Genomic DNA, 20,781 nt, shown 5'->3' on the forward strand with positions numbered 1-20,781 from the left:
AAACCCATAATAATATAAATCTTCACTTATATGAAATATCCTTTGAACTTATTGCAGTACTATGTAGATTTTTGCAAATTCTTAGTATAATTTGCAAACATGTTCTCTGAAATAAAAATTATTTCAAACAGGATTCTAGAAGCTCTACAACTGCTTCTTTTGGAATGAACCCCAGCTGATGACTTCCAAGATTCCCAGAAAAACTGATGATAATTATTGCACACCAAATACGTTCCTACATGATGTGCACTGATACCTTTTTATTTAATAAAAATGAGTGTCACCATATATATGTGCATACATTTGGTTATTGCTATCAGAATTAAAAGCCTGCAATTTAAACCCAGCCTATTAGAAAAAGGGCTCAGCAGACCCACACAAATGGAAATGACTACTTGCCACAGGTTTTTAACCAGGCTTTGAAACAACGTGTTTGTTAGTACCTTCAGATTAATATCAGTTAATTTTTGAACAGTTTCAATCTCATGCTAGATGATTCAAACCAGATGAAAATAAAAATGTGTTACCCAAAGCAAAAGAATACAGAAAATACAGTATTGTAGTATTTACTGAACAAAATAACAAAAATCATGGTGCCTTTTTTAAACAGCGTTAAGTAATCAAATTTAGGCCATACAAGCATCAAGAAATGTAAGTAACTGTACTATTAAGGTGGTATCTACAACTTTTTTAAATGGCTCAAAATCCAAACCCACGAATGTTGTCTACTTCACTTAAAAATCATTCAAGTGCCTTGCACAGTATGTAAAAAAATTGATAGTAAATGACTGCTATGAAATATACATGCAGTACCTGAATTTTATATTTCAATACCTCAAGCCCAGATCATCAAAGCATTTAGGTTTCCACTCCTCAGGGAAGCTCTGGGTCTCCATGTATATTAACCCCTTCCCTGAAAGGAGTAATTGTTTCTGATCATGTGAATTTATAGTGTTGTCTTTCCCTGTGCAGGGAGGGAAAGGGTCAATTTTACAGATAGAATGGTTCCAATAGGCAGAAAGTTTATGGACTGCAACTACATGAACCACCTTCCCTACACAACATAAAAATATTCTAATATTAAGGATTATTTTACAACTCAGTGGAAATATGCAGTAATGCAATTCATTTCCTTTGTCTGGATGACAAAAATGCAGTCTTAACAGTCACAAGAACCCGCCTTGTGTTAGCTATAAAAAAAAATATATTTATATATATATTTATGCAACTACTATGTGCATTAAACAAAACCACTGTATGAATCAGCAGGGTTCAATAACACTTGTATCTGAATCTCTGAAAGGGGTGCATTGAAGTCTATGGTGCTTCTCAGTAAGGACTCACAATGAAATGGCAAAGAATAGAAACCCATTTATTTTAAATCTTAATTTTCTTACCCCATTGCCTAAGAAATGGTCCATAAGCTCTCTGGCAGCTAAAGGGATCTGTTGCTTTTACTTCAACCTACTGCTGAGAAATGAAAAATACACCTTAATACAAACCTGATAATTCACTTTTTTTTTAGGGAACATTGAAATCGAAAATCAGCCAAACATCATTGTGAACTCCCATGGAATAATTCCACCATCATGAAAATTCTCTGCTGTCTTCAGTTCTTACCAATCTGTGCATCATGAGTTGTTTAGCAGCCTAGTAATCAGCAATGTACAAGAAACATTGTATTACTCCTGGAAAGCATTTACATTGTGACTCACTCAGGTTGGCAGGTCGATTTAGAATTGAAAAGTGTATTTCACATCTGCTTATATAAATGTTGGAAAAATCCTTTTCTTCTTCTTTACCTGTCTTAAGACACTTTTCTCAATCACACTGTGATCAATGCCCTTTACACTGAAATGGTACAGATTTTTTCCTCAGTCTTTGAGATAACAGAGAAGAAGACTTGAACCAAAGGGCAACACCCTTGTGCACCAAAGCTTTATTATATTTCTGATTACTGTGCATCCCCACACCTAAAGCAAATAACATGGCACTTGTGCCATGGTTCTGATACTGTAGGTGTCCACTGACAAGTGTTCAGCATGAACCATTGTGTCTCAGTCCACTAACAAAAACTACTGTGCAGTAGTAATCTGGTATCTTAGATAGTTTCTCTTCTTGGACAAAGTTTATCCAGAATCTTCTTTCTATCAGGCTACAGCAGCTTAGGGCTCCTTTTCCTTAAAGAGAGGCAAAATAAATGTCTTACACCTGTAGGCCAGTACTGGTGTTCTGTCCCAGAAATTTTAGCACTGCTCTGATACAATGAACCCTTCTTTTTCTCCCACTGGTTCCACCTCAGCATAGGCAGGATGTCCAGATCCTCTTCTGAATTTCATTGCTGGCCATCTGCTTGGACGTCGCTGCAACAGCAATAAAAAAAGAAACTTTTATGAGGGGTACTACAATGAATTGTTATTAAAAAGATCTAACAATATCCTGCAATTTTGACCTCTCATACTCCACACTCTCTGTAGTTGTTACAGGAATAGAAAGGCACAGTTCAGCAGCAGCAAAAGTCAGGGGAATTAATACCTCTTTTTAAATTTATGGGGTATGACTGTTCTCAAACACATAAACAATTGCCACTACTCTTAGCAATGAAGAGGATGAAATAGCTCCTGTCTAAAGTGGTTGATTATTGGATTTGTCACATAAAGAACTGATGCTCCACTAACCTCTAGAGGATCTGCTCAATGCCCTTCCTTTCTAGTTCTGCATAGGAATTTTCCAATATACTCTATGCCATGGGAAAATATGTGGCAGAGTTGACAGGAACTTTAATTTAAAAATTATTTAGGATAAAATTCTGGCACTCTTATGCAGGACTCTCAAAATAATGACTTCCTATTCCAAGTGCCATAATTTCTACTTGAGTAGTTTACTTTGATGGTTCAAATAGAAGCAACATTTTTATTTAAACTCTTAAGAACTATGGGTACAAGAGCCTTAAGAAGTCCTAACCAGTTTCCACTAGGATATTGGGTGCCTGCTTTAAAAACAGCTAATAAGCAGAGAAAAGAAACAGTTATTTTCTAGGGCAGATAAAACAATTCCTGTATTATTATGATATCTCTAGGGAGGAAAAGTAATTTAAACAATCTGTATTTTCAAATGAATTAATGTCAGGTAAAGCTCAGATTATGGGTGACCACTCTGAGATTATGTCAAAGGGAATAACTTTCAGGAAAATAGGGAAACTCCTTCATAGAGCCAGTGAGAAGAAAAATCTTTCCTAAGAAGATTTTTCCCTATTGAAAATTTTATCTGCCAAATATACTGATTTATTTATGTTTACTGACAAGAGTTACTACAATCTGCTTGGAAGGAGGGCTAGAAATACAGAAACTTATATAGAAACATTGCAGGAAAATGAGAGGAAAATCAATGAAAACAAGTTACAGCCTATATTTTCATTGACAGCTCAAAAGCAAAATAATTTTACTTTATGATCTTTATTCTGAATATAAACACTGCATTTGATTTTCTGTCCCTAAAATACCCCATTTTTATTTCCTTTCAATCACAAAGGAGACTTCATGATGCTGAGGGGTGTTTTGGTGGCCATAGCACAGCCACAGCCATGACGTTTTGCTGGGACTCGTGGTGCTGTTGGGCAGGACTCACTAAAGAAATCTTGAGGTGTCACTGGATCTTGTTCCCAACAAGCCACAAGCTGACTGCAGGTTCAGCACAAAGTCTTCCTCATTTTCAGGAAGATACCTCATAAAAGCAACTGCTTCCTTTTCCTCCCGTCGCAGGATCAGGTTACTTGTGAGACATTCAGTGCTAAATTCTGTTTGGCAGGTAATTTAAAATACCAGACTTTTCAGTGCAGCACCTTCCTACAAAATAGGAAGGCAGAACACTGTCTTCTTTAATGGATGTCTCTTCCTAACAAGAAAACTTAGTCTATTCAAACTTTGGAGAGTTTTTTCTACCCAAGCTTGATTCTGTGTGTTTTCAAAATTAAGAAGGACAGTTTGGTTACTGCTAAAGAAAAAGGGTCATATTCTGTTCTCACTAAAGTAAATCAAGAATAATGCAATTAAATTTAAAGGGTTTATTTCAGATTTACACTGGTACAAATGAGAAAGGAATTGGATGGAGAGGTCTCTAATGAAATGGGAAAAGGAAAAACCACTGGAAAACTAGCAGGAAAGAATAACTAGAAATGGTATCAAATGGTGACATGTAAGGATGAGTGGGTTTTAATATACTAAGTTGCTTCCTAATTTAATTTTAAGGTTTACCTGTGATTAGTTACTACTTCATTGCTACATTGATGATAGATACTAAATTAACCATTTTGTACTACTCTTTTTAATTGGCCTTTCCAGATGATTAGTTATGGAACAGATGTGTATCAGTTTTAATGATACAAGCCATAAGACATAAATATGAGTTGTTTTTCCAGAAATAAAGCAAAAGACTTGAAGGTCATCTTCTAATATTGCAGTTACAGTTTTCTGTGGTTTCTTGTCATATCTGAGGTGAGATTTTCCCTTTATAGCGATTGTTTAATTTCAGCTTCATTATGCGCATGTTGACAGTTTTAAAAGAGAGCACTGACAAACTATCAATTCATTGCCTTATGTAACCCCTTGAAAGCTGTAAAAATATTTCAGCTTTAACTGAAAAAAACAAAAGTAACTTGATGTATGTTGGGAGATACAAAGTTCCTTCATTTACTGAAGCAGCTCAGGAAATACCTAATGCATTATTTTTTCTACGTGAAGACTATTAAAAAAACAGAAAACACCCCTATCCCCAAACTAACCAACCAAACAAAACACACCAAAAAACCCCACCAAACCCAAACCAAACAGGAAGAAAGCAAGCTGGGTACTTCACTAACTAATTCCCAATTTTAGCAGGAAAAAATATGTTTCTTCATCTGGAATCAGAATACTTAAAGCAAATCCCCTGAGCTGTGGCTGGAGAGTAGTAACTCCTTCTTCCTTTCAGGGTATTACAAAGCAGGAAAACAGGACTAGTATTCTTTTTTAATTTCTTGAAGCTTCCTTGAGTTCACTATTTTAAGCAATGAAGTTGAGAGAAAAGCACTTGTGACCCTACATGACCAGGATGCAGAAGAAATATGTTGAGATGCAGGAAAATAATTTATGAGATACACTAAAAAAGTTAGTTCCTATTGAAGATCAGTAAGATAAAAGGAAAAAAATCCAGCAGTTGGACAATCCATGGAAAGTGAGGTCTACCTTTCATTTTCCTGCATTATGTCTGCCTACACCATTGCTGGTGGCTGCGCAGGATGTTTGACTTCCTGCAGTAATACAAAGACTAAAGTAAGTATATTTATATCCATCTTTCAGAAGAGACAGAATTTATACCATTTTACTTACTTCTGAGGGAAAACCAGAGGGGATTCTGCCTATTAAAACTAAAGCATAGAAGCTGAAGTAGCTTCTCACTCTGGTTGCAAGGAAAGATCTCCAAGTGTATTCTTCTTTTTGATCACTTTCTTCTTTTGACATCTTTCAATATCAGGGATTTTTGAGCCTTATAGGTCCTTGCTTATCCATGAAAATCATATGATCTCACTTAGATGTTTAAAAAAAGGGTTTGATACCTATCTGAGTGCAGTTAATTGAATATAGTCTAAATAAAACTCAGTTGTTATGATCTGAACATGGTTTCTAGTGTTTCAGTTGATTTTTTTTAAGGTTGCTAGCTGTAGACCATCTTATTTCCTGCTGAACAGTAACCAATACTACAGGATCAGTTACAGGAGGATGGACAGTTGTGTAAAGTTCTGTTGAAATACTGGTATCTGAAGATTGATGCTCTGCTTCTGGGAGTTTTTGGTGCTAACATTGTCTCTAAAATTTATGCAACACTTTAACACTTTTCTTCTGAGATGTTAATTTATCAAAAGCAATTGTAATAATGTATATTTTGTTAGCTGCAGCAATTTTAAGCTTTTACATTTCCTTTCATAGGTCTGTGTAAAGACAAGTTTCTACCAGTAATGGGCCGAAGGAACTTGGCAACAGGTATTACATAATTGATATTTTTACATCCTAGCCTCTATTATCACCATCCCATCCTTAGTCTGTATTTCCCTGAGTACACAAAAATGCAATGAGAACAATTCTGTACAGAAGAGCAGTGAAGGAAAACAGTAATGAAATATTTGCCCCTCTGTCATCTCCTCAACCCTGCCATGCACGTTTTGTTCCAGAAGATTTCTAAAACAATATCAAAAGTTTCTTTGTATATTTCAACCAGCATAAAATTCCAGAGTGCTTCTGCATGCATCAGAAGATTCATTCCTATTCAGCAGTAAACTTGAACTGTGGATTTCATCAAGACATGCACACTCTTTCTAAAACTGAATTTACTGAGTATAAATACTGAGTATACTGAGTACAAATACTTGACATAACATGAGAAGGTCAATCTTTCAAAGTCTTGACTCTCCAGAGCTCCCTAGTAAACTTGATTTACCATTAAACTACACAAAAGCTGAAGTTATTGAGTACCTTTTAGACTGAATGTTCTGGCACAACTTTGTCTCCTCTATGTATTGATTTTTTCTATATTTCAATTTTTCAAACTTCAGAGGGCTGGTTCACTGTGTCTACTGAAGGGCTGCATCTTACATTTCCACTGATGTCAAATTCTTTGTCTAATTCAGGAGTATAGGCACATTTAAATCTATTTAAAAGCTGTACTTTTTAACCACACTTTGCCAAGAAGGCCTATTTAATTCTGACTATATGGAAATATGCAAATATTGGACTAATGGACTAATCAAAATTCTGGATTTATGGGCAAAACATTAGAAAAACTGTTATGATGTACAAAAATAGATTAAGAAAAAGAGAACAAAGCTATAGTAAGGTCTTACTAAATGACTAAATGATTAAATGTTAATCTGATATTATTCAAGACTCATTAGTCCAAGTACCTGTCCAGTGTTAATCTGCCTCAGTATTCAGGGCTTTGGTTTCTTGTGAGAAGTAAAGATCTTTCTGCTGCCAATTACCTTGATAACATGTACTTTTGTGCTCAAAGTTATCTGAAATTTGTGCATGAGTCTTTAATGTCTTATAGAAACACCCAATTTATTTGAAAAGTCACAGTCAGAAGTGGATGAGGCTATGAATATCTGAAACTGTACTTCTGATATATATTCCCAGGAATAAGAAAAGAACAATTGCCTGACACCATGTTAAATTCATATTTTGAAGAAACTGTTCTCAAATAAGGATTGCTTCAGACTTAAGATTTAGTAGAGTCATTTACAGGCTTCATTTATTTTTCTTTTTGATAGAAGTACTTGTTTAACGTATCTTTTTGTGATTTAAACCATCTTTCTACAACATTTTTTGCAGTCTTATGTTCATCTGAGGAGATGGCTGCTGAAGGACAAGAAACAGAATGCCTCCTTCCTCTACACCTTTGACTTTTATTGTCAGTGTTGATTATTTATTTTAGTGCTTCTCCCTTGTGGTCGATTTAGGTTTCCCTTGCTAAACTGCTGGTTCCTGCTGAGCTGGATAAGCTTTGGAAAAATAACTTTATATCAGTACTAGGCAATGACAGCGAGCTCAATGACAATACTCCAAATGTCAGGACTTCAAAAGAAGAGAAGAAAAATGATACCTGTTCTCTTCTTTTTAATCATCATCTTCATGAAACGCAATTCAGCCTAAATATCTGGACAAAAACTACTTGATGACCATGTTAAGCCTATTTCAAACTAAAAGCATAATCCCCTATAAAAAACAATGGGCTATATCCCAGAAGAAAACAACAAATTTGAGTGAGCTCCATCAGCTGGCTTAGACAGCTGATGATCTCATTCTTTTCACAAAACCCCCTTTTTTTAAAAAAATCTGTCTCCTATTTACTTCTTGTTTGCTTGAAGACATACACTGCATTTGTGACATGAATACAGAAACCTAGAAATGGTACATGGAAAACATGGCTGGATCTTAAATCTGGCCCTTATTTGTGGTGTGCTGTTACAAGCAGAGAAGTAAAATGGTGACCCAGAAATGTCCATTTATTTCCTGAGTTCTGAAATACCAAGAATTTCAACATTGTAACTATTTTCTCATATTATTTCCTTCTGCTAAGCAGATAGGGGGATGAGCAGAAGATCAAAATCTGAAGAGAATCTACTGCTAGATGTGTGTGTCAGTGAATGTTTTCAGATACAATCCCCTATACAGCCCATCATTTAAAAAAACCTCCAATAAGTACTGTTTTCTTAGACCACCCCAGCTAGAGCTCAGTATTTAGAAATCATCCTCAGTTCATGCTAAGAGCCTACATACTGTCACCTTGAAGTGAGGCAGAGTTAAAGGACAGGAATGCAGATCCTTTCATGCTGGTAGGTCTTTATGCTAAAAATCAGTCACAACCTTATTTAATTTACTAGCAAATACATAATTTAAGTTAAATCAAGGATATAATTAAAGTTGAATCAAGAGGAGTCAAGGTGCATTCTCCATGCTCTGATCACATACTATTATGTGTTTGCTGAAGATCTGCAGCTGTTCCTTCCTCCCTCCTTGTGCTTTTACTGAAGGTCACTCCTTGGCTTGATAGCACCAGCTCAACTCTCTGTGTGGCCATTTAAACAGATTCCTGAAATTATCCATCTTAAACATCCAAGATGAAGTAAAACAAACAACAAAAAAAGACATAGGTATGTGATGTGTGAGATGTAAGTGTACGTGTATGTTTCTAAGCAGCTGAACCAGCAAAATAAAGCTCTGACATACCTCCAAGGAGGCTGGGAACATGAAGGCAAAAGATATGACCTTCAAAATAGGATCTTAACTCAAAAGAATTGTTAATTTTTAACCACAAACACCCACACTGTTCTTCAGTGTGTGACATATTAACTACTATTAATACATACACAGCCACTAATGCATAAACTCTGAATTCATTCATATTCTTAGCGCTTCGGAGACCACATATGTTAGTAAGTTTTGTAACTATAAGGCGGATACAAGAGAAGGGCTCTTTTGCCTGAGGTAAAGAAGGCCTAACTTGAAATGTCATTTTAGACTTCCTGAAATCCTTTGCCCCCAGAGAATCACCAAAGTAAAATTTTATTCATCTCTTGTCAAGCCTCTTGTAGTCACACTTGGCAATGTATCATTGTGTCCATCTGGGAAGAGACATCCCAGTGTTTCATTCCTTACCTTCATATCACAGAATCACAGAATCTGCTGAGTTGGAAGGGACCCACAAGGGCCCTTGAGTCCAACTCCCAGAGCTGCACAGCAGTATCCCCAAGAGTCCCACCCTGTGCCTGTGAGTATTGCCAAATGCTTCTTTGGCTTTCAGGCTGGTGCTGTGACCACTGCCCTGGGGAGCTGTTCCAGTGCTCAAACACCCTCTGGGGGAAGAACCTTTTCCAACCTAAATCTCACCTGGCACTACCTCAGGCCATTCCATCAGGTCCTGTCACTGGTCATGACAGAGAAGAGATCAGTGCCTGACCCTCCTCTTCCCCTCAAAAGGAAGTTGTGGACTCCAATGAGGTCTCCTCTCAGTCTCCTCCAGGCTGAACAGATCAAGTGACCTCAGTCACCACCTTTGTTGCCCTCCTTTGCACTCTCTCTAATAAATATTTTTCTTACTGTGTGGCACCCAAAACTGCCCCCAGCACTCAAGGTGAGGCTGCCCCAGTGCAGAGCAGAGCAGGACAATCCCCTCCCTTGCCCTGCTGGCCATTCTGTCCCTGATGCCCCCCAGGACAGGGTTGGCCCTCCTGGCTGCCAGGGCACTGCTGGCTCATGTTCAACATGCCATGGACCAGGACCCCCAGGTCCCTTTCCATGGCTCTGCTCTCCAGCATCTCATTCCCCAGGCTGTCTGTACATCCAGGGTTGCCTCATCCCAGGTGCAGAATCCAGCACTTTCCCTTGTTGAGCTTCAATGGTTGGTGATTGCCCAGCCCTCTGATTTGTTGAGGTCTCTGCAGGGCCTTTCTGCCTTCGAGGGAGTGAACAGCTCCTGTCAGTTTTGTATTGTCTGTGAACTTGCTTAGTGTCCCTTCCAGTCCTGGTCCAAGTCACTGATGAAGCTGTTGAAGAGCACAGGGCCGAGGATGGAGCCCTGTGGAACACCCCTAGTGACAGGTCACCAGTCTGATGTCACTCCATGCTCTGTAGTGGACTCCCACGATGGCATCTGCATTATTTGTTTGTCCCTTGATTCTCACCCAGAGGCTCTCAGCTGTGCCATTGGCAGCTGTGAGCTCCACACATTCTGCCCCTTCTATTCCATACAGTGCCACCCCTGCACCTCTCCTGCCCTGCCTGTCCCTCCTGAAGAGCCTGGAACCATCCAGCAGGGCACTCCAGGTACAGGACCCACCCCACCAGGTTTCACTTCTCAGCTGTGGCCAGATCATAACTGCCTTTGATTCCCAATGGCAGAGCACTGTGATGACAGCTGAGGTAAATTTCAAGCCTCAAAAGGACTTTGGATCACAATATAAGGAAGGGAAGAAAATCACCAAGTGCAAGTGTAAACTTGTATCCTGCAAACCTTCTGTCCACTGATAGCTGGGTACAAACATGCAAAAGACAACTGAATAAAAAGTAATCAGACTTATACCTAATTTTTCAATTTGCTAAATGTTCCCTGGACATTAATTGCTCTCAACACCCAAGTTAAAGTACACATGTAAATAATTAGAGATTAAAAATACAGGAAAAGGAAGAACATGAGGGGAAAAAACTGGGAAGAAATAAAGTATAAAACTAAAGCTTCAATTTAGCCCACAGCTCATTGAAATCTGAGCAAATCCATCTGGCTGAGCTGGGAATTTCTTTACTCCTCTTTACATTGAGCACTGGGCCTCTAGATCGCATACACTGTGATTGTATCACAGGTATGCAATCCATGACATTCAGGACATCACGATTGGCTTCTTGGCCATCATACCTCACATCCTGAATAAAAGTATACTACATAAATTAGTAAATCAATCAATCAATCAATCACTTTTTAATTGTGCTATAGCTAGTGTGTAGTGATATATGTTATAGCTAGATTTCTGACATAAACTTTGTTGAGAAAGTAATGAAAAGCATTATTTGACATGTATACTACTTTACAAAAATCAGTCCAAATCAGCTCAGAGTATACTTAAGACACACAGGATTCCTCAAGTTAAGAGTATGTAATGTGATTAAAGAGAGGAAATCATTGGCAACTAAGTAAAATTCAATGGAGAGGAAATACTGCAAGGTTAATGATAAGTAAATAAAAAATCAAGCCTGCAACATCTCTTCTGTCACTCTGCAAGATAATCTTTTGTCAATATTTACTCTTAGCTCTTAGGAAGAGCCTGCATTCATTGGAACTTTGACTGAAACTCCCTTGACTTTAAAAGCTGATAATTTGTTCTGTCTTTGGGCCACCAGAGAAGTGTCCAACCTAAACAATGAAACACATATTGAACAGTGTAGAGGCTGGAAGAAACAGGAAAACAGTGCATTTTGATTTGAATCTTCTATACACTTAACAAAATGTGGAACATTTTTGAAAATGCATTGAACTGTTTAGATGGTATTTTAAAATTGCACACTAGCATAGGCAAATTGAATAGCACTGGCATTTAAGACTTCTCACACTCTTGGTTCAAAATATCTGTCTTATTCCTGATGGGGCTGCACATGTGTGTTCTGCTCAACAGGCATGAACAAAAACCCCTAGAGAAGCATTTTCGTCAGACTTTTACCTTTTAAATAGTAAAAAAATTAATAGAATAATGTCACTATGTTCTAAGACAATAGCTTTTGTAATAAATGGTATTTTTCTTGGCTTTTCTATATTGTTTATTTAAACCAACTATCCTGCACTCAGGATATCATTTAATGGTGTTCAGAGGTGCCACAAGAGATTGCCTTTATCAGTGCGAAGGTAAGCAGCACAGTCAAAGTCTGGGTGTATTTATTCTTATCTGGAGAGCTCACTTCATGACAAACATGAGTTGGATTTGAGATGAGCTTTGTGAGAACCTGAGAGACAGGGTAAGTAAATATTGGGTGATATCTGCAGAGAGCACAAGGAAGAAAGGGACTTAAAGCCTCAGATACAGGATCAGTTTATTACACTGTTCTTTATTCAGTAACCACTATAAAACAAATCTACTAAAAATTCCTTACATAGCCTTTAACCTAAAAAGCCCAACAGAATCTGATTGAAAATTACATTTTACTTACCAACTAGTGACAATATCTTAGATGTAAAAAGAAGTTTCTCTCTTAATTATATGAGAGTTTTGGATGAGTGCTATGTTTAATGTCTATATGATGCCTCCATAAAATAAGTTCTTTAAAAGTAAATACAAATTTGCCATGTTCCTGTTCCTTCTTTTGGCCAGCCTTAGAGTTATATTAATTACTAATGATAGATAAACTGATGTGGATCTTGATTTGACTTGAAGACTTGATGGCAGACTAAAGTGCATTTGTAATTTTTTAGACATCCGCAGGAGGGTGATGCCTGTCCATCTGTCATATCTTGTTTTAACTGTGCAATGTGCTTATTAATCAAGAGACTCATAGGAAACAATATTATTTTCTGAAATATTAATGTGCTTGCTCTTATTTCATGACCAAACCCATGGCAATCCTCTTGAGCTCTTTTCCTAGAATGGTAACATCAGATCCATATTTCATTCATTTCCCATAAATAATGCAGCTTGTCTTCTGTGCTGCGTGGAGTATCATGTTATCTGTAACAGTTTACTGAAATATTTTTCAAATGCACAAATGCAATAAAGAATGATTTCTTGTAACACTGGCCTATTTATACCAGTTTTGCCTGATTGTTTTTTGAACTTCATTTTCAAAAGGCAGGTATGAGAAGATATTTTCTTCTTTGCATTGCTAACATGTAAATCCTATAGATCAGATGAATATAAGAACAATACAGTCTACTTATTATTCTTTTAATTGATCAAATGACATTTTTCTTGGAAAATTAAATTATTAAACTTATTAAAAGCAATTTGATTTTTGGAATGGATTACATTGCTCTGTTCTAGACTCATGACACCAAAATAGTTTTAAAGTTTTGAAATTTGTGTAAGCATTCTGAGATACAGTCATGCCCTATTTCATTCCTTGTGATTTTCCCCACTACATCAGTGTTTCCACCACTCACAGGGAAAGGCCACCCCTTCATGACTAGTACTTTCTAGTACTAATTCTTGCTAATGCTGATCCTTCACAAGTACCACAATTATCCTAGTAACCAATAGAGACTGAAGGTTATACCTTGTTTTGCATAAATTTTATTTTGACCGATTTCTCCTTTCTTTTATACAGAAAGTTTATGTTTTTCTATTTGTTCTAAATGACTACATTGCTTGCTGAAAGACATGTTAGCTGTGACTAATAATAGATTAATAGATTGATTAATGGCACCTAAGGATTAGATTCAGTGGAATGAGTTTAACAACACTGATTAAGGCATCTCTGTTTGCATGATGAGTATGCTATCAATGAAAGAAATAAATTAACATGCCCTTACTACATTGAAAACAGACAAAAAACCCAAAAAATGTGTATTGTAATTTGGAAATCTTCTCTTGTTGAAAAGTAGTGTTGCCATTTACTTAGCCTTTTCTATCACACCATGACAGATAAGAAACTTGCTTTTAGTAGAGTGAAAGAATAGAAATTCAATCCTTATAAATTTAATCTGTGTATGAAAAAAAGAAAGGGACAAAACCTTCTCTTTCATACAAGGACTTCAGTGAAATTTTGTTTGTCTATATCAACAGTGAACTGGCTTGAAATGCTGCATAAACATGAGAGAAAACTGTGTTATTATATGGATTCTGTTCCCTGACGGTTAGCACAGTTACATTACTAGAACAGGAATATTGATAAACAATTCATTCTGATTTCTGTCACTACAATTCCCTCTAAGGAGAATATTTATTATAATATGATGTTAAAGATGAATCATTCTGTTCATGTTCATATCTCACTTCAATTCTCATTGCTGTCACTACGAATAAATGTCTACATCCTGGTCCAGGCTTTTACCTACGCAATCCCTAAGGTATGTCCCTAGTGATACTTCCAGGGATTTTGGATCTTCACTGTTGTCCAATAGTAAGTGTCTGGGCTCTTCATATGAAGGGAATAACTCAAGTGGGGGGTTCTGAACAATCATCCCTTTCTTTCAGGTTCAGCAAATCTATACTTAGCACAAGGCAGAGAAATGTTGCTGAGTTAAAGAAAAGAAACCACAAGGAGGTGTAGGTATTCATGGGTTTTTGTGGACACAAAAGCCTATGGAGAATTTTCTTTTCTCATATTTTTTGTCTACAGCAGAACTGAACTGACTAAATGTCAGCATCTGCAAAGTAGGTATCTGCATCTAAGGTAGCTATCCGTATTTGAGGGAGAAAAATTTCAGTTTATCTAATCCTAAAGGGGATGTCTCAAACAGGTAAGATGAATCATGGCCTAAAAGAGTCTGTTTCTCTCTACACTAATCCAAAGAGCAGAAGAAATGATAGATGCTAAAAATTAGGTGAAAATATTTTCCACACTCTAGACAAAATGTAAAAAGATTCCTTTAAATGGTGTAAGGAACAGCTAATACGAATTTCCAGCTAAAAACAAACTAGAAGTCAGCTCTTCTGTAGAATGAAGAATGAGTCCTTTTTTCCTCCCTCCACAGGAAAATTATAGAAAAATTATATGTCCTGAAATAAAGTGACAGTGCACAAGAAAGGTAATCCAGAAAGGAGGAAAATGTTGTGAGGAAAATGAAGGACAGGAAAGAGAGGTAGTGTGATATCTAACATATATCTCTTAGATATGTCTCCTACAAGCGAAAGAAGTAATAGCAATGGTAGCTAAAGGAGCAGAGTGACAAACATGCTAAGAGCAAAACAATATCCCCTGCTAGGAGAGTTTCTTTTCTTCAAGGATTACACTCTGAACATGAAGACACTTTTTGATTCAGTTAAGAAAGATCTATTTTGGAGTCTCCAACTATCCCAGCCAAGAAACAGGACTAGTGACACAGAGTCTTGCTCTTGTCTTACCTCTATAAAGAAGAGACTAGCTGCTGATGTTGGATGATGATACATGTAGACAGTCACGAGGATGGCTGCAGCCACAACGAGGACCAGCACCAGGATGCCGACAATTAACCCGGCGTGAAGTGTTCCACCTTTCTTCTCCACCGCGCTGTCGTCTGTTGAAGCTGCACAAAGAGCACACTTAGCACTGTAACTTATGCCTTACCCATTCCATCACGCAGATGGCAACTGAGCATTTCCTTTTTCTGTGTTACATGTACCTCATTTTCCACAGCCCAAGCTGGAAAAAGATATTAGATGTCTCTTTTCTACCACTGGGTACTTTCATAATCTTAATGATTCTAATTCAAGAAAGGTTTTACTGATTCTAATTCAAGAAATGATATTAATATCCTTTCTTTTGAACGTAAAATGGACAGTCTGACGTTCCTAATTGCCTTTATAATACAGTTTGCTTTGATTTTCTTATAAAATTATTTCAATTGGCCCACAGAGAAAAAAAGTACTAATTGAATACATTTTGAACATTTTATTTTTCTTTAAATACTCCAGTTGAGACATGCCACAAACCCTTGTGAGGTCTAGGTATTCTGAAAGCTTTATTCATTAGCTTGTAGAAGAGTTTGGAACTGCTCTTTGCAACTGAATCAGACAGCCAAAAGTGCAACAGATTGATGCAAATATCCTGCAATATTTTGATCTTGTTCTCAGTAGAATGCTTGTCATACCAAAGAATTACAGAAGACCATTCATTTACTAAACTTGATACCAAGAAGCCACTTGTGCTATGCTCCTGTCAGGATAAAAGAGGGCCGTCTGTGCCAGCAGTGCTTCCAAAATAAGTGACTGCAAGCCTTTCAACAACAATGTAACCTCTGGGGGAAAAGTTTTTTCAATATATTAACCAACACCTGTAGAACTGGTTGTTGTTCATCATACTCTTGCATGCAATAATTGCCGTTCTGCCCATTTCTGCAGGCAGAAGAGTCATTCAGGTTAAAGAAACACCAGTAGAGCTCTGGTAAGTTGACTTCACAAACTTCCATCATTCTGCTACATGTTCTTCACCCAGAGGGTTCCTGGGCTCCTCAGGGAGGTTGTTACAGCACCAAGCCTGAGAGGGTACAAGAAGCATTTGGACAATGCTCTCAGGCACATGGTGTGACTCTTGGGGGTGGTTCATTGCAGGGCCAGGGGTTGGACTCTGTGGTCTTTGTGGGTCCCTTCCAACTCCACATATTCTGTGAGTTTGTGTGATATTCCCACTGCTTTCTGCTTTTCTGGAAATTCCTCTAATCACTTATGGATTAGTCCATACAACACCTGTCTAGTCTTGCTTATGAAAAATTTTCTTTCAGGTCCACTTTTAAATTTCCTCTCACCATGCTTGGTTTGGCAAGCAGACTATAATGAAAATCATTGATATCTGCAAACATCCTTTTTGCTGTGCCATCCCCTCGAAATATTTGTTTGGTTGTCTTAGTGTGCTATGTTCTCTGAGATCCCCTTTTATTTGTTCTTTGAAGACAGATATGCGTTATGAGTATCACTTCAAACAAATCACTCACTGTTATTGTTATTAAGAGGAACAACAACAACAATGGCAATAAATGTACATGGTCTTTTACCATTCATCTGATTGGAGTTGAATACTCCACACTAAAGTTAAAACTGAGAATTGGAAAAATATAGAAGAAAGGCATATTGATGCAGGTAGTAGTAAATGTCTTGCATGAGGGGCAATAAAAGAAAAGAGGCACAGTTAATCTGAGTGTTAGAGCTCATACACCCATGTATGGCAGCATGTTTATCTCCAGACGAAGGAAGGCTGCGTGGTTGGTCACCCAGCAGATTCCATGGCACCATTAGAACAAAAGGGAGAAAAGGAAAATGAAGATGCATGGTCTCAGCCAAGGCATATATCTGACTATTACTCCATGAAATAGTTATGCATCTCTGGGGATAGAGAAGGGATTCATGTACATATCCCTTTTGTCCATATTTCCTCAATCTTGATTCAGGACAGTCAAAACCCAGCAGTGTTGCTCTGTTCTGTCCCCTAAAGTCAGCGACACTTTGTGGAGTAAGGAACTGAATAACAGAATCAGAGCATAAAGAAGAAGATCCCAATACATTGGGAAGCTAAACTAGCGTGTAGGAAACATTAATGACTTTAAAAAAATTGCAAGCATGAGACCCACTCTGGTACAGCTGAATCCTGCAGGTATCATTCTTTTTAAAAGTTCGTGAGTATCTGCTCACACAGGGACTTCAGTTTTAATTGTACTAATTTTGGACATGAATTTTGAGTTTATGTTTGAACAGGATCCAAAAATCAGGTCTCTCCCTGCTTAAATCCTACAAAGGGATTTACTTTGCTTTCTTAGAGCTTAGCTTATACAAATGTATAGGAGTTTTGAAATGGGAAAGTAGATCTCAGCATTTTATTTTATTTTATTTTATTTTATTTTATTTTATTTTATTTTATTTTATTTTATTTTATTATCACAATACATAGTGTGAACATTTCCAGGCAATTCTTTATACTAAAGTGGAGGAAAGGAGATATTACCTAGACTGTGGAAGTTCTATTTTTCAAATTTTCAAAATTTCTCCTAAAGGGTCCTTAAAATCCTTTGTACTAGTTAGAGAACTATATAAAAAAGGATGCAAGATTCATGGAGAAGACAGGAAAGAATGGTGATCCAAAATAAGATTCCTCTTCTTTTCAGACAGCAGAATCTTTTGCTTGACATAGCCATCAATATTCACTTCATTTGAGAACAGACGAATGCATAGAAACACCAGTCTTAGTTTCTGTTCATGCACGGTAACAATATTTAGTACTTGTACATATTTTTCAAGTTTCCATACCAACGGAAATTAAGTAACTGAAAGGCCATCAGAAAAGGCCTGCTTGGTTGTACATCCTCTTGGCTGGACTGTTAATTCCCACTGGTGAACTCAGTTAGTTCTGAGTCACCCTACTGAGAAGGAACTACTCCTGCAAAGGAGCAGAGGATTCATAGCTTGTTTGTCTCATAATTATCTTTTTGACAGTTTCATACTCTTTACTTTAATGTCACATTTGTGCATCAAAAACTACTTTGTCATGTACCCATTTTCAGGCTGATTTGCACTAAATGAGCAATTTGTATTGTTACTGTGTTATGGCTGAAGGCATAACATTATATTCTGCATTTTAAAAAGTTCTGGACTTCAGCAAAGGTCCTAACCACTCTATAAAGGTCATCCGTTTAATCCCTTTTGATCTGATATTTTCTCAGCTTTCAGCATCCAGCTTTGCAAACCAGAACACAGTCTCTTTGAAAGAGCACAGGTGTCAACTGCCTGCCCAGATTTCTGTTAGTCAAGGGTGGAGCACTGTGTGGACATCAGTGCAGAATGCCAAATGCAAAAATGAAAAAAAAGGAAACAAAAGAAATGCTTTCCTTAACTTACATCAAGTTTAAGTAACTTGTAATTTCCATAATGGAAATTCAGTCCATTGACCCCAGGGCTCAAATACTCATGAGAAATTGATTTCACTCTCTTTACACAGAGACAATAAACAGTGTTGTCAACACTGAAAATACTCTTTGCTGCAAAATCAACTGTCAGTTCTTTTAAAAAGACACCAAGGGAAATAGATAAAAAAACAAGGACTTGGAAACTTTTTCAGGTGTAGAAGTCTTACTACAATTATCACCGCATGTCTGTTGTTCCAGGCAAGGCTATACCCATGGAAGGCTATTTGTTTTATGACCAATCCTTTCCCAAAAGGAGTTTTCTCTTTGGAACTTTCCCCAGACTTTCCTTTTCTTATGCTCAAGAAGCAATTGTTACATATAATATACTCTATATTTTTAATGTCTTCTCAAAATCTTAAATGCATTAGACTTTTAAGCTGAAGGAGCCTGTTAATATCTCCAAGGTCAGTCTGCTTCTCATTAGGTGCTGAATGACTGGATAGAAAGAGCAAGTAGCCTTTTTTTCCCTAATATAAAGGCAGAGAATCCAAACAAGAAATAGCTGTTCTGACACTGTAATGTTTAAAAAAAAATAAAGTGAAAACACAGTAAAAATGTTCCTATTGTTTCCATTAGAAACACATAAACACTTTAAAATCTTTGATTTAAAATAGCTATTATGTCTCCAGTTACACTTGGGCTAGCTTCTTTTGGAGTAGGAAAACAAAAAAACCCTCAAGGAATGAAAATTGAAAATCTTGTTTTTCCATGACACACAGGACTGCGATGCTGACTTTAACAGAACAAAGACTACAAACTGAAACTGCTTTTGTGTTTCCTAACTGCTACTTGCTCTTTGTAAACACATTGGGGGTACATTGGCAACATGATTTTTCTCATAACTGCATACTAACCCTTGAGGTCTGTAAATAATGAAATGCATTGTTTTTATTATCTAATTTTAAAGTTTACAAAAGGTTTCTACTGTGATAGTTTTATATATGAGAAAACAAAATTGTGATACATACATTTACACCTCTTATGAGATACAAAAGAGTTTAATTTCCAGAGATTACTATCTCTGTCTGTGAGAACAGGGATACAGAACATTTTACAGGATAAACTGAGGAGAAATAGATGAACTTCTGGTCTTTCCTGGCTAGAAAATTTCCTTTATATAAAGTGATGTAGAACAAAAGTTGAATGACAAAAAAAAATGTAGAATTTCATTGCAGACTTGGAAAATAAAATTTTGCTTTTCCCTCCAAAAGCCATGGCATTCCTTTTTGCTCTTGCATTTTGATCAGATGGTAAAAGACCATCTGGAAAAAGCCTTTGGATTTGAACCTCCAATTCAAACTCACTTTTATGCACATGAATCATTAAGGGATAAAACACAATACCTTATTTGACCCTCCTGACTGACACACAAAGTCAGGGATATAGATGACTTAAATAGCAGCTAACAGCCTGAAGATGATAACTCAGTCCCAAACTTGATTCTTTTCTCCCCTCTTTTTACCAGAAGAATGTATTTTCTCTCTTTTGGTCAGTAAAAAAGCAGAAACCTTCTCTTGCTGCATATTCTGGGGCAACTACAGATCAAGTTCATTCACTCGCCCTCCACCCTATTACATGTATAATTTCTAGCCTGGAAACTGTGCCACTCCTGTTTGCATGACTATGGGTTTGAGTTAATAGGCTCCTGCCAAGAGGGAGGACAGAATGTTTAGGGCAGCTGAGCACAAAGGCTTACAGGCACAGTGAGCTCAATAGAGCCACCAGAATTTCCCCCTCTTCTGGGCCTCCATTTACATCTGGAATGTGAATCTACCAGGACACTCCTTGCTTTATGGGACAGGTATATGGTTCTTTATACACAAGTTTTTTCCCTGTACATAACACAGATTGCTGAAAACGTGATTAATGGCGTGTGGGAGGGAATAAGGGAATGTGCTGCTGGAAGGATTCTCCAGAGACTCTAGGGAATCCCCGTAAAAATTTTCTCTCTACCTCTTTTAGGAACAGCATGCTCTGGAGTTCTCAACTTATTCACAGTAATGGAGTGTTATTTTCTTGATTTGTGGGTTCAATCCCTTAGCATTTGTTAACATTTTGAGGTTAAGCCATTGCTTTACTTGGTTTCATGATGATTTATTAAGTTATAGCTCAGCTAATGCTTTAAAAATTGATTTTCAATTGCATGTAAGAAATGAAAGGTGGTCTCTGAGTGAGAATATT

At 37.1% G+C, this 20,781-nt stretch overlaps 1 protein-coding gene across 1 annotated transcript in view; it reads right to left on the bottom strand.

The window, feature by feature from the left end:
- Window positions 1-1,928: 1,928 nt before the first annotated feature.
- The window catches only part of PLXDC2 (plexin domain containing 2), a 252,555-nt gene continuing 233,702 nt past the window's right edge, over window positions 1,929-20,781 (bottom strand). Inside the window, exons 13-14 of the mRNA XM_030971900.1 lie at window positions 15,074-15,234; window positions 1,929-2,363 (exon numbers count right to left, since the gene is read on the bottom strand). Coding sequence (XP_030827760.1) covers window positions 2,247-2,363; window positions 15,074-15,234 — 278 coding nt within the window. The 3' untranslated portion in view covers window positions 1,929-2,246. The remainder of the gene's footprint in view (window positions 2,364-15,073; window positions 15,235-20,781) is intronic.

Source organism: Camarhynchus parvulus, chromosome 2 (genome assembly GCF_901933205.1).
Source record: "Camarhynchus parvulus chromosome 2, STF_HiC, whole genome shotgun sequence".
NCBI classification, from domain to species: Eukaryota; Metazoa; Chordata; class Aves; order Passeriformes; family Thraupidae; genus Camarhynchus; species Camarhynchus parvulus.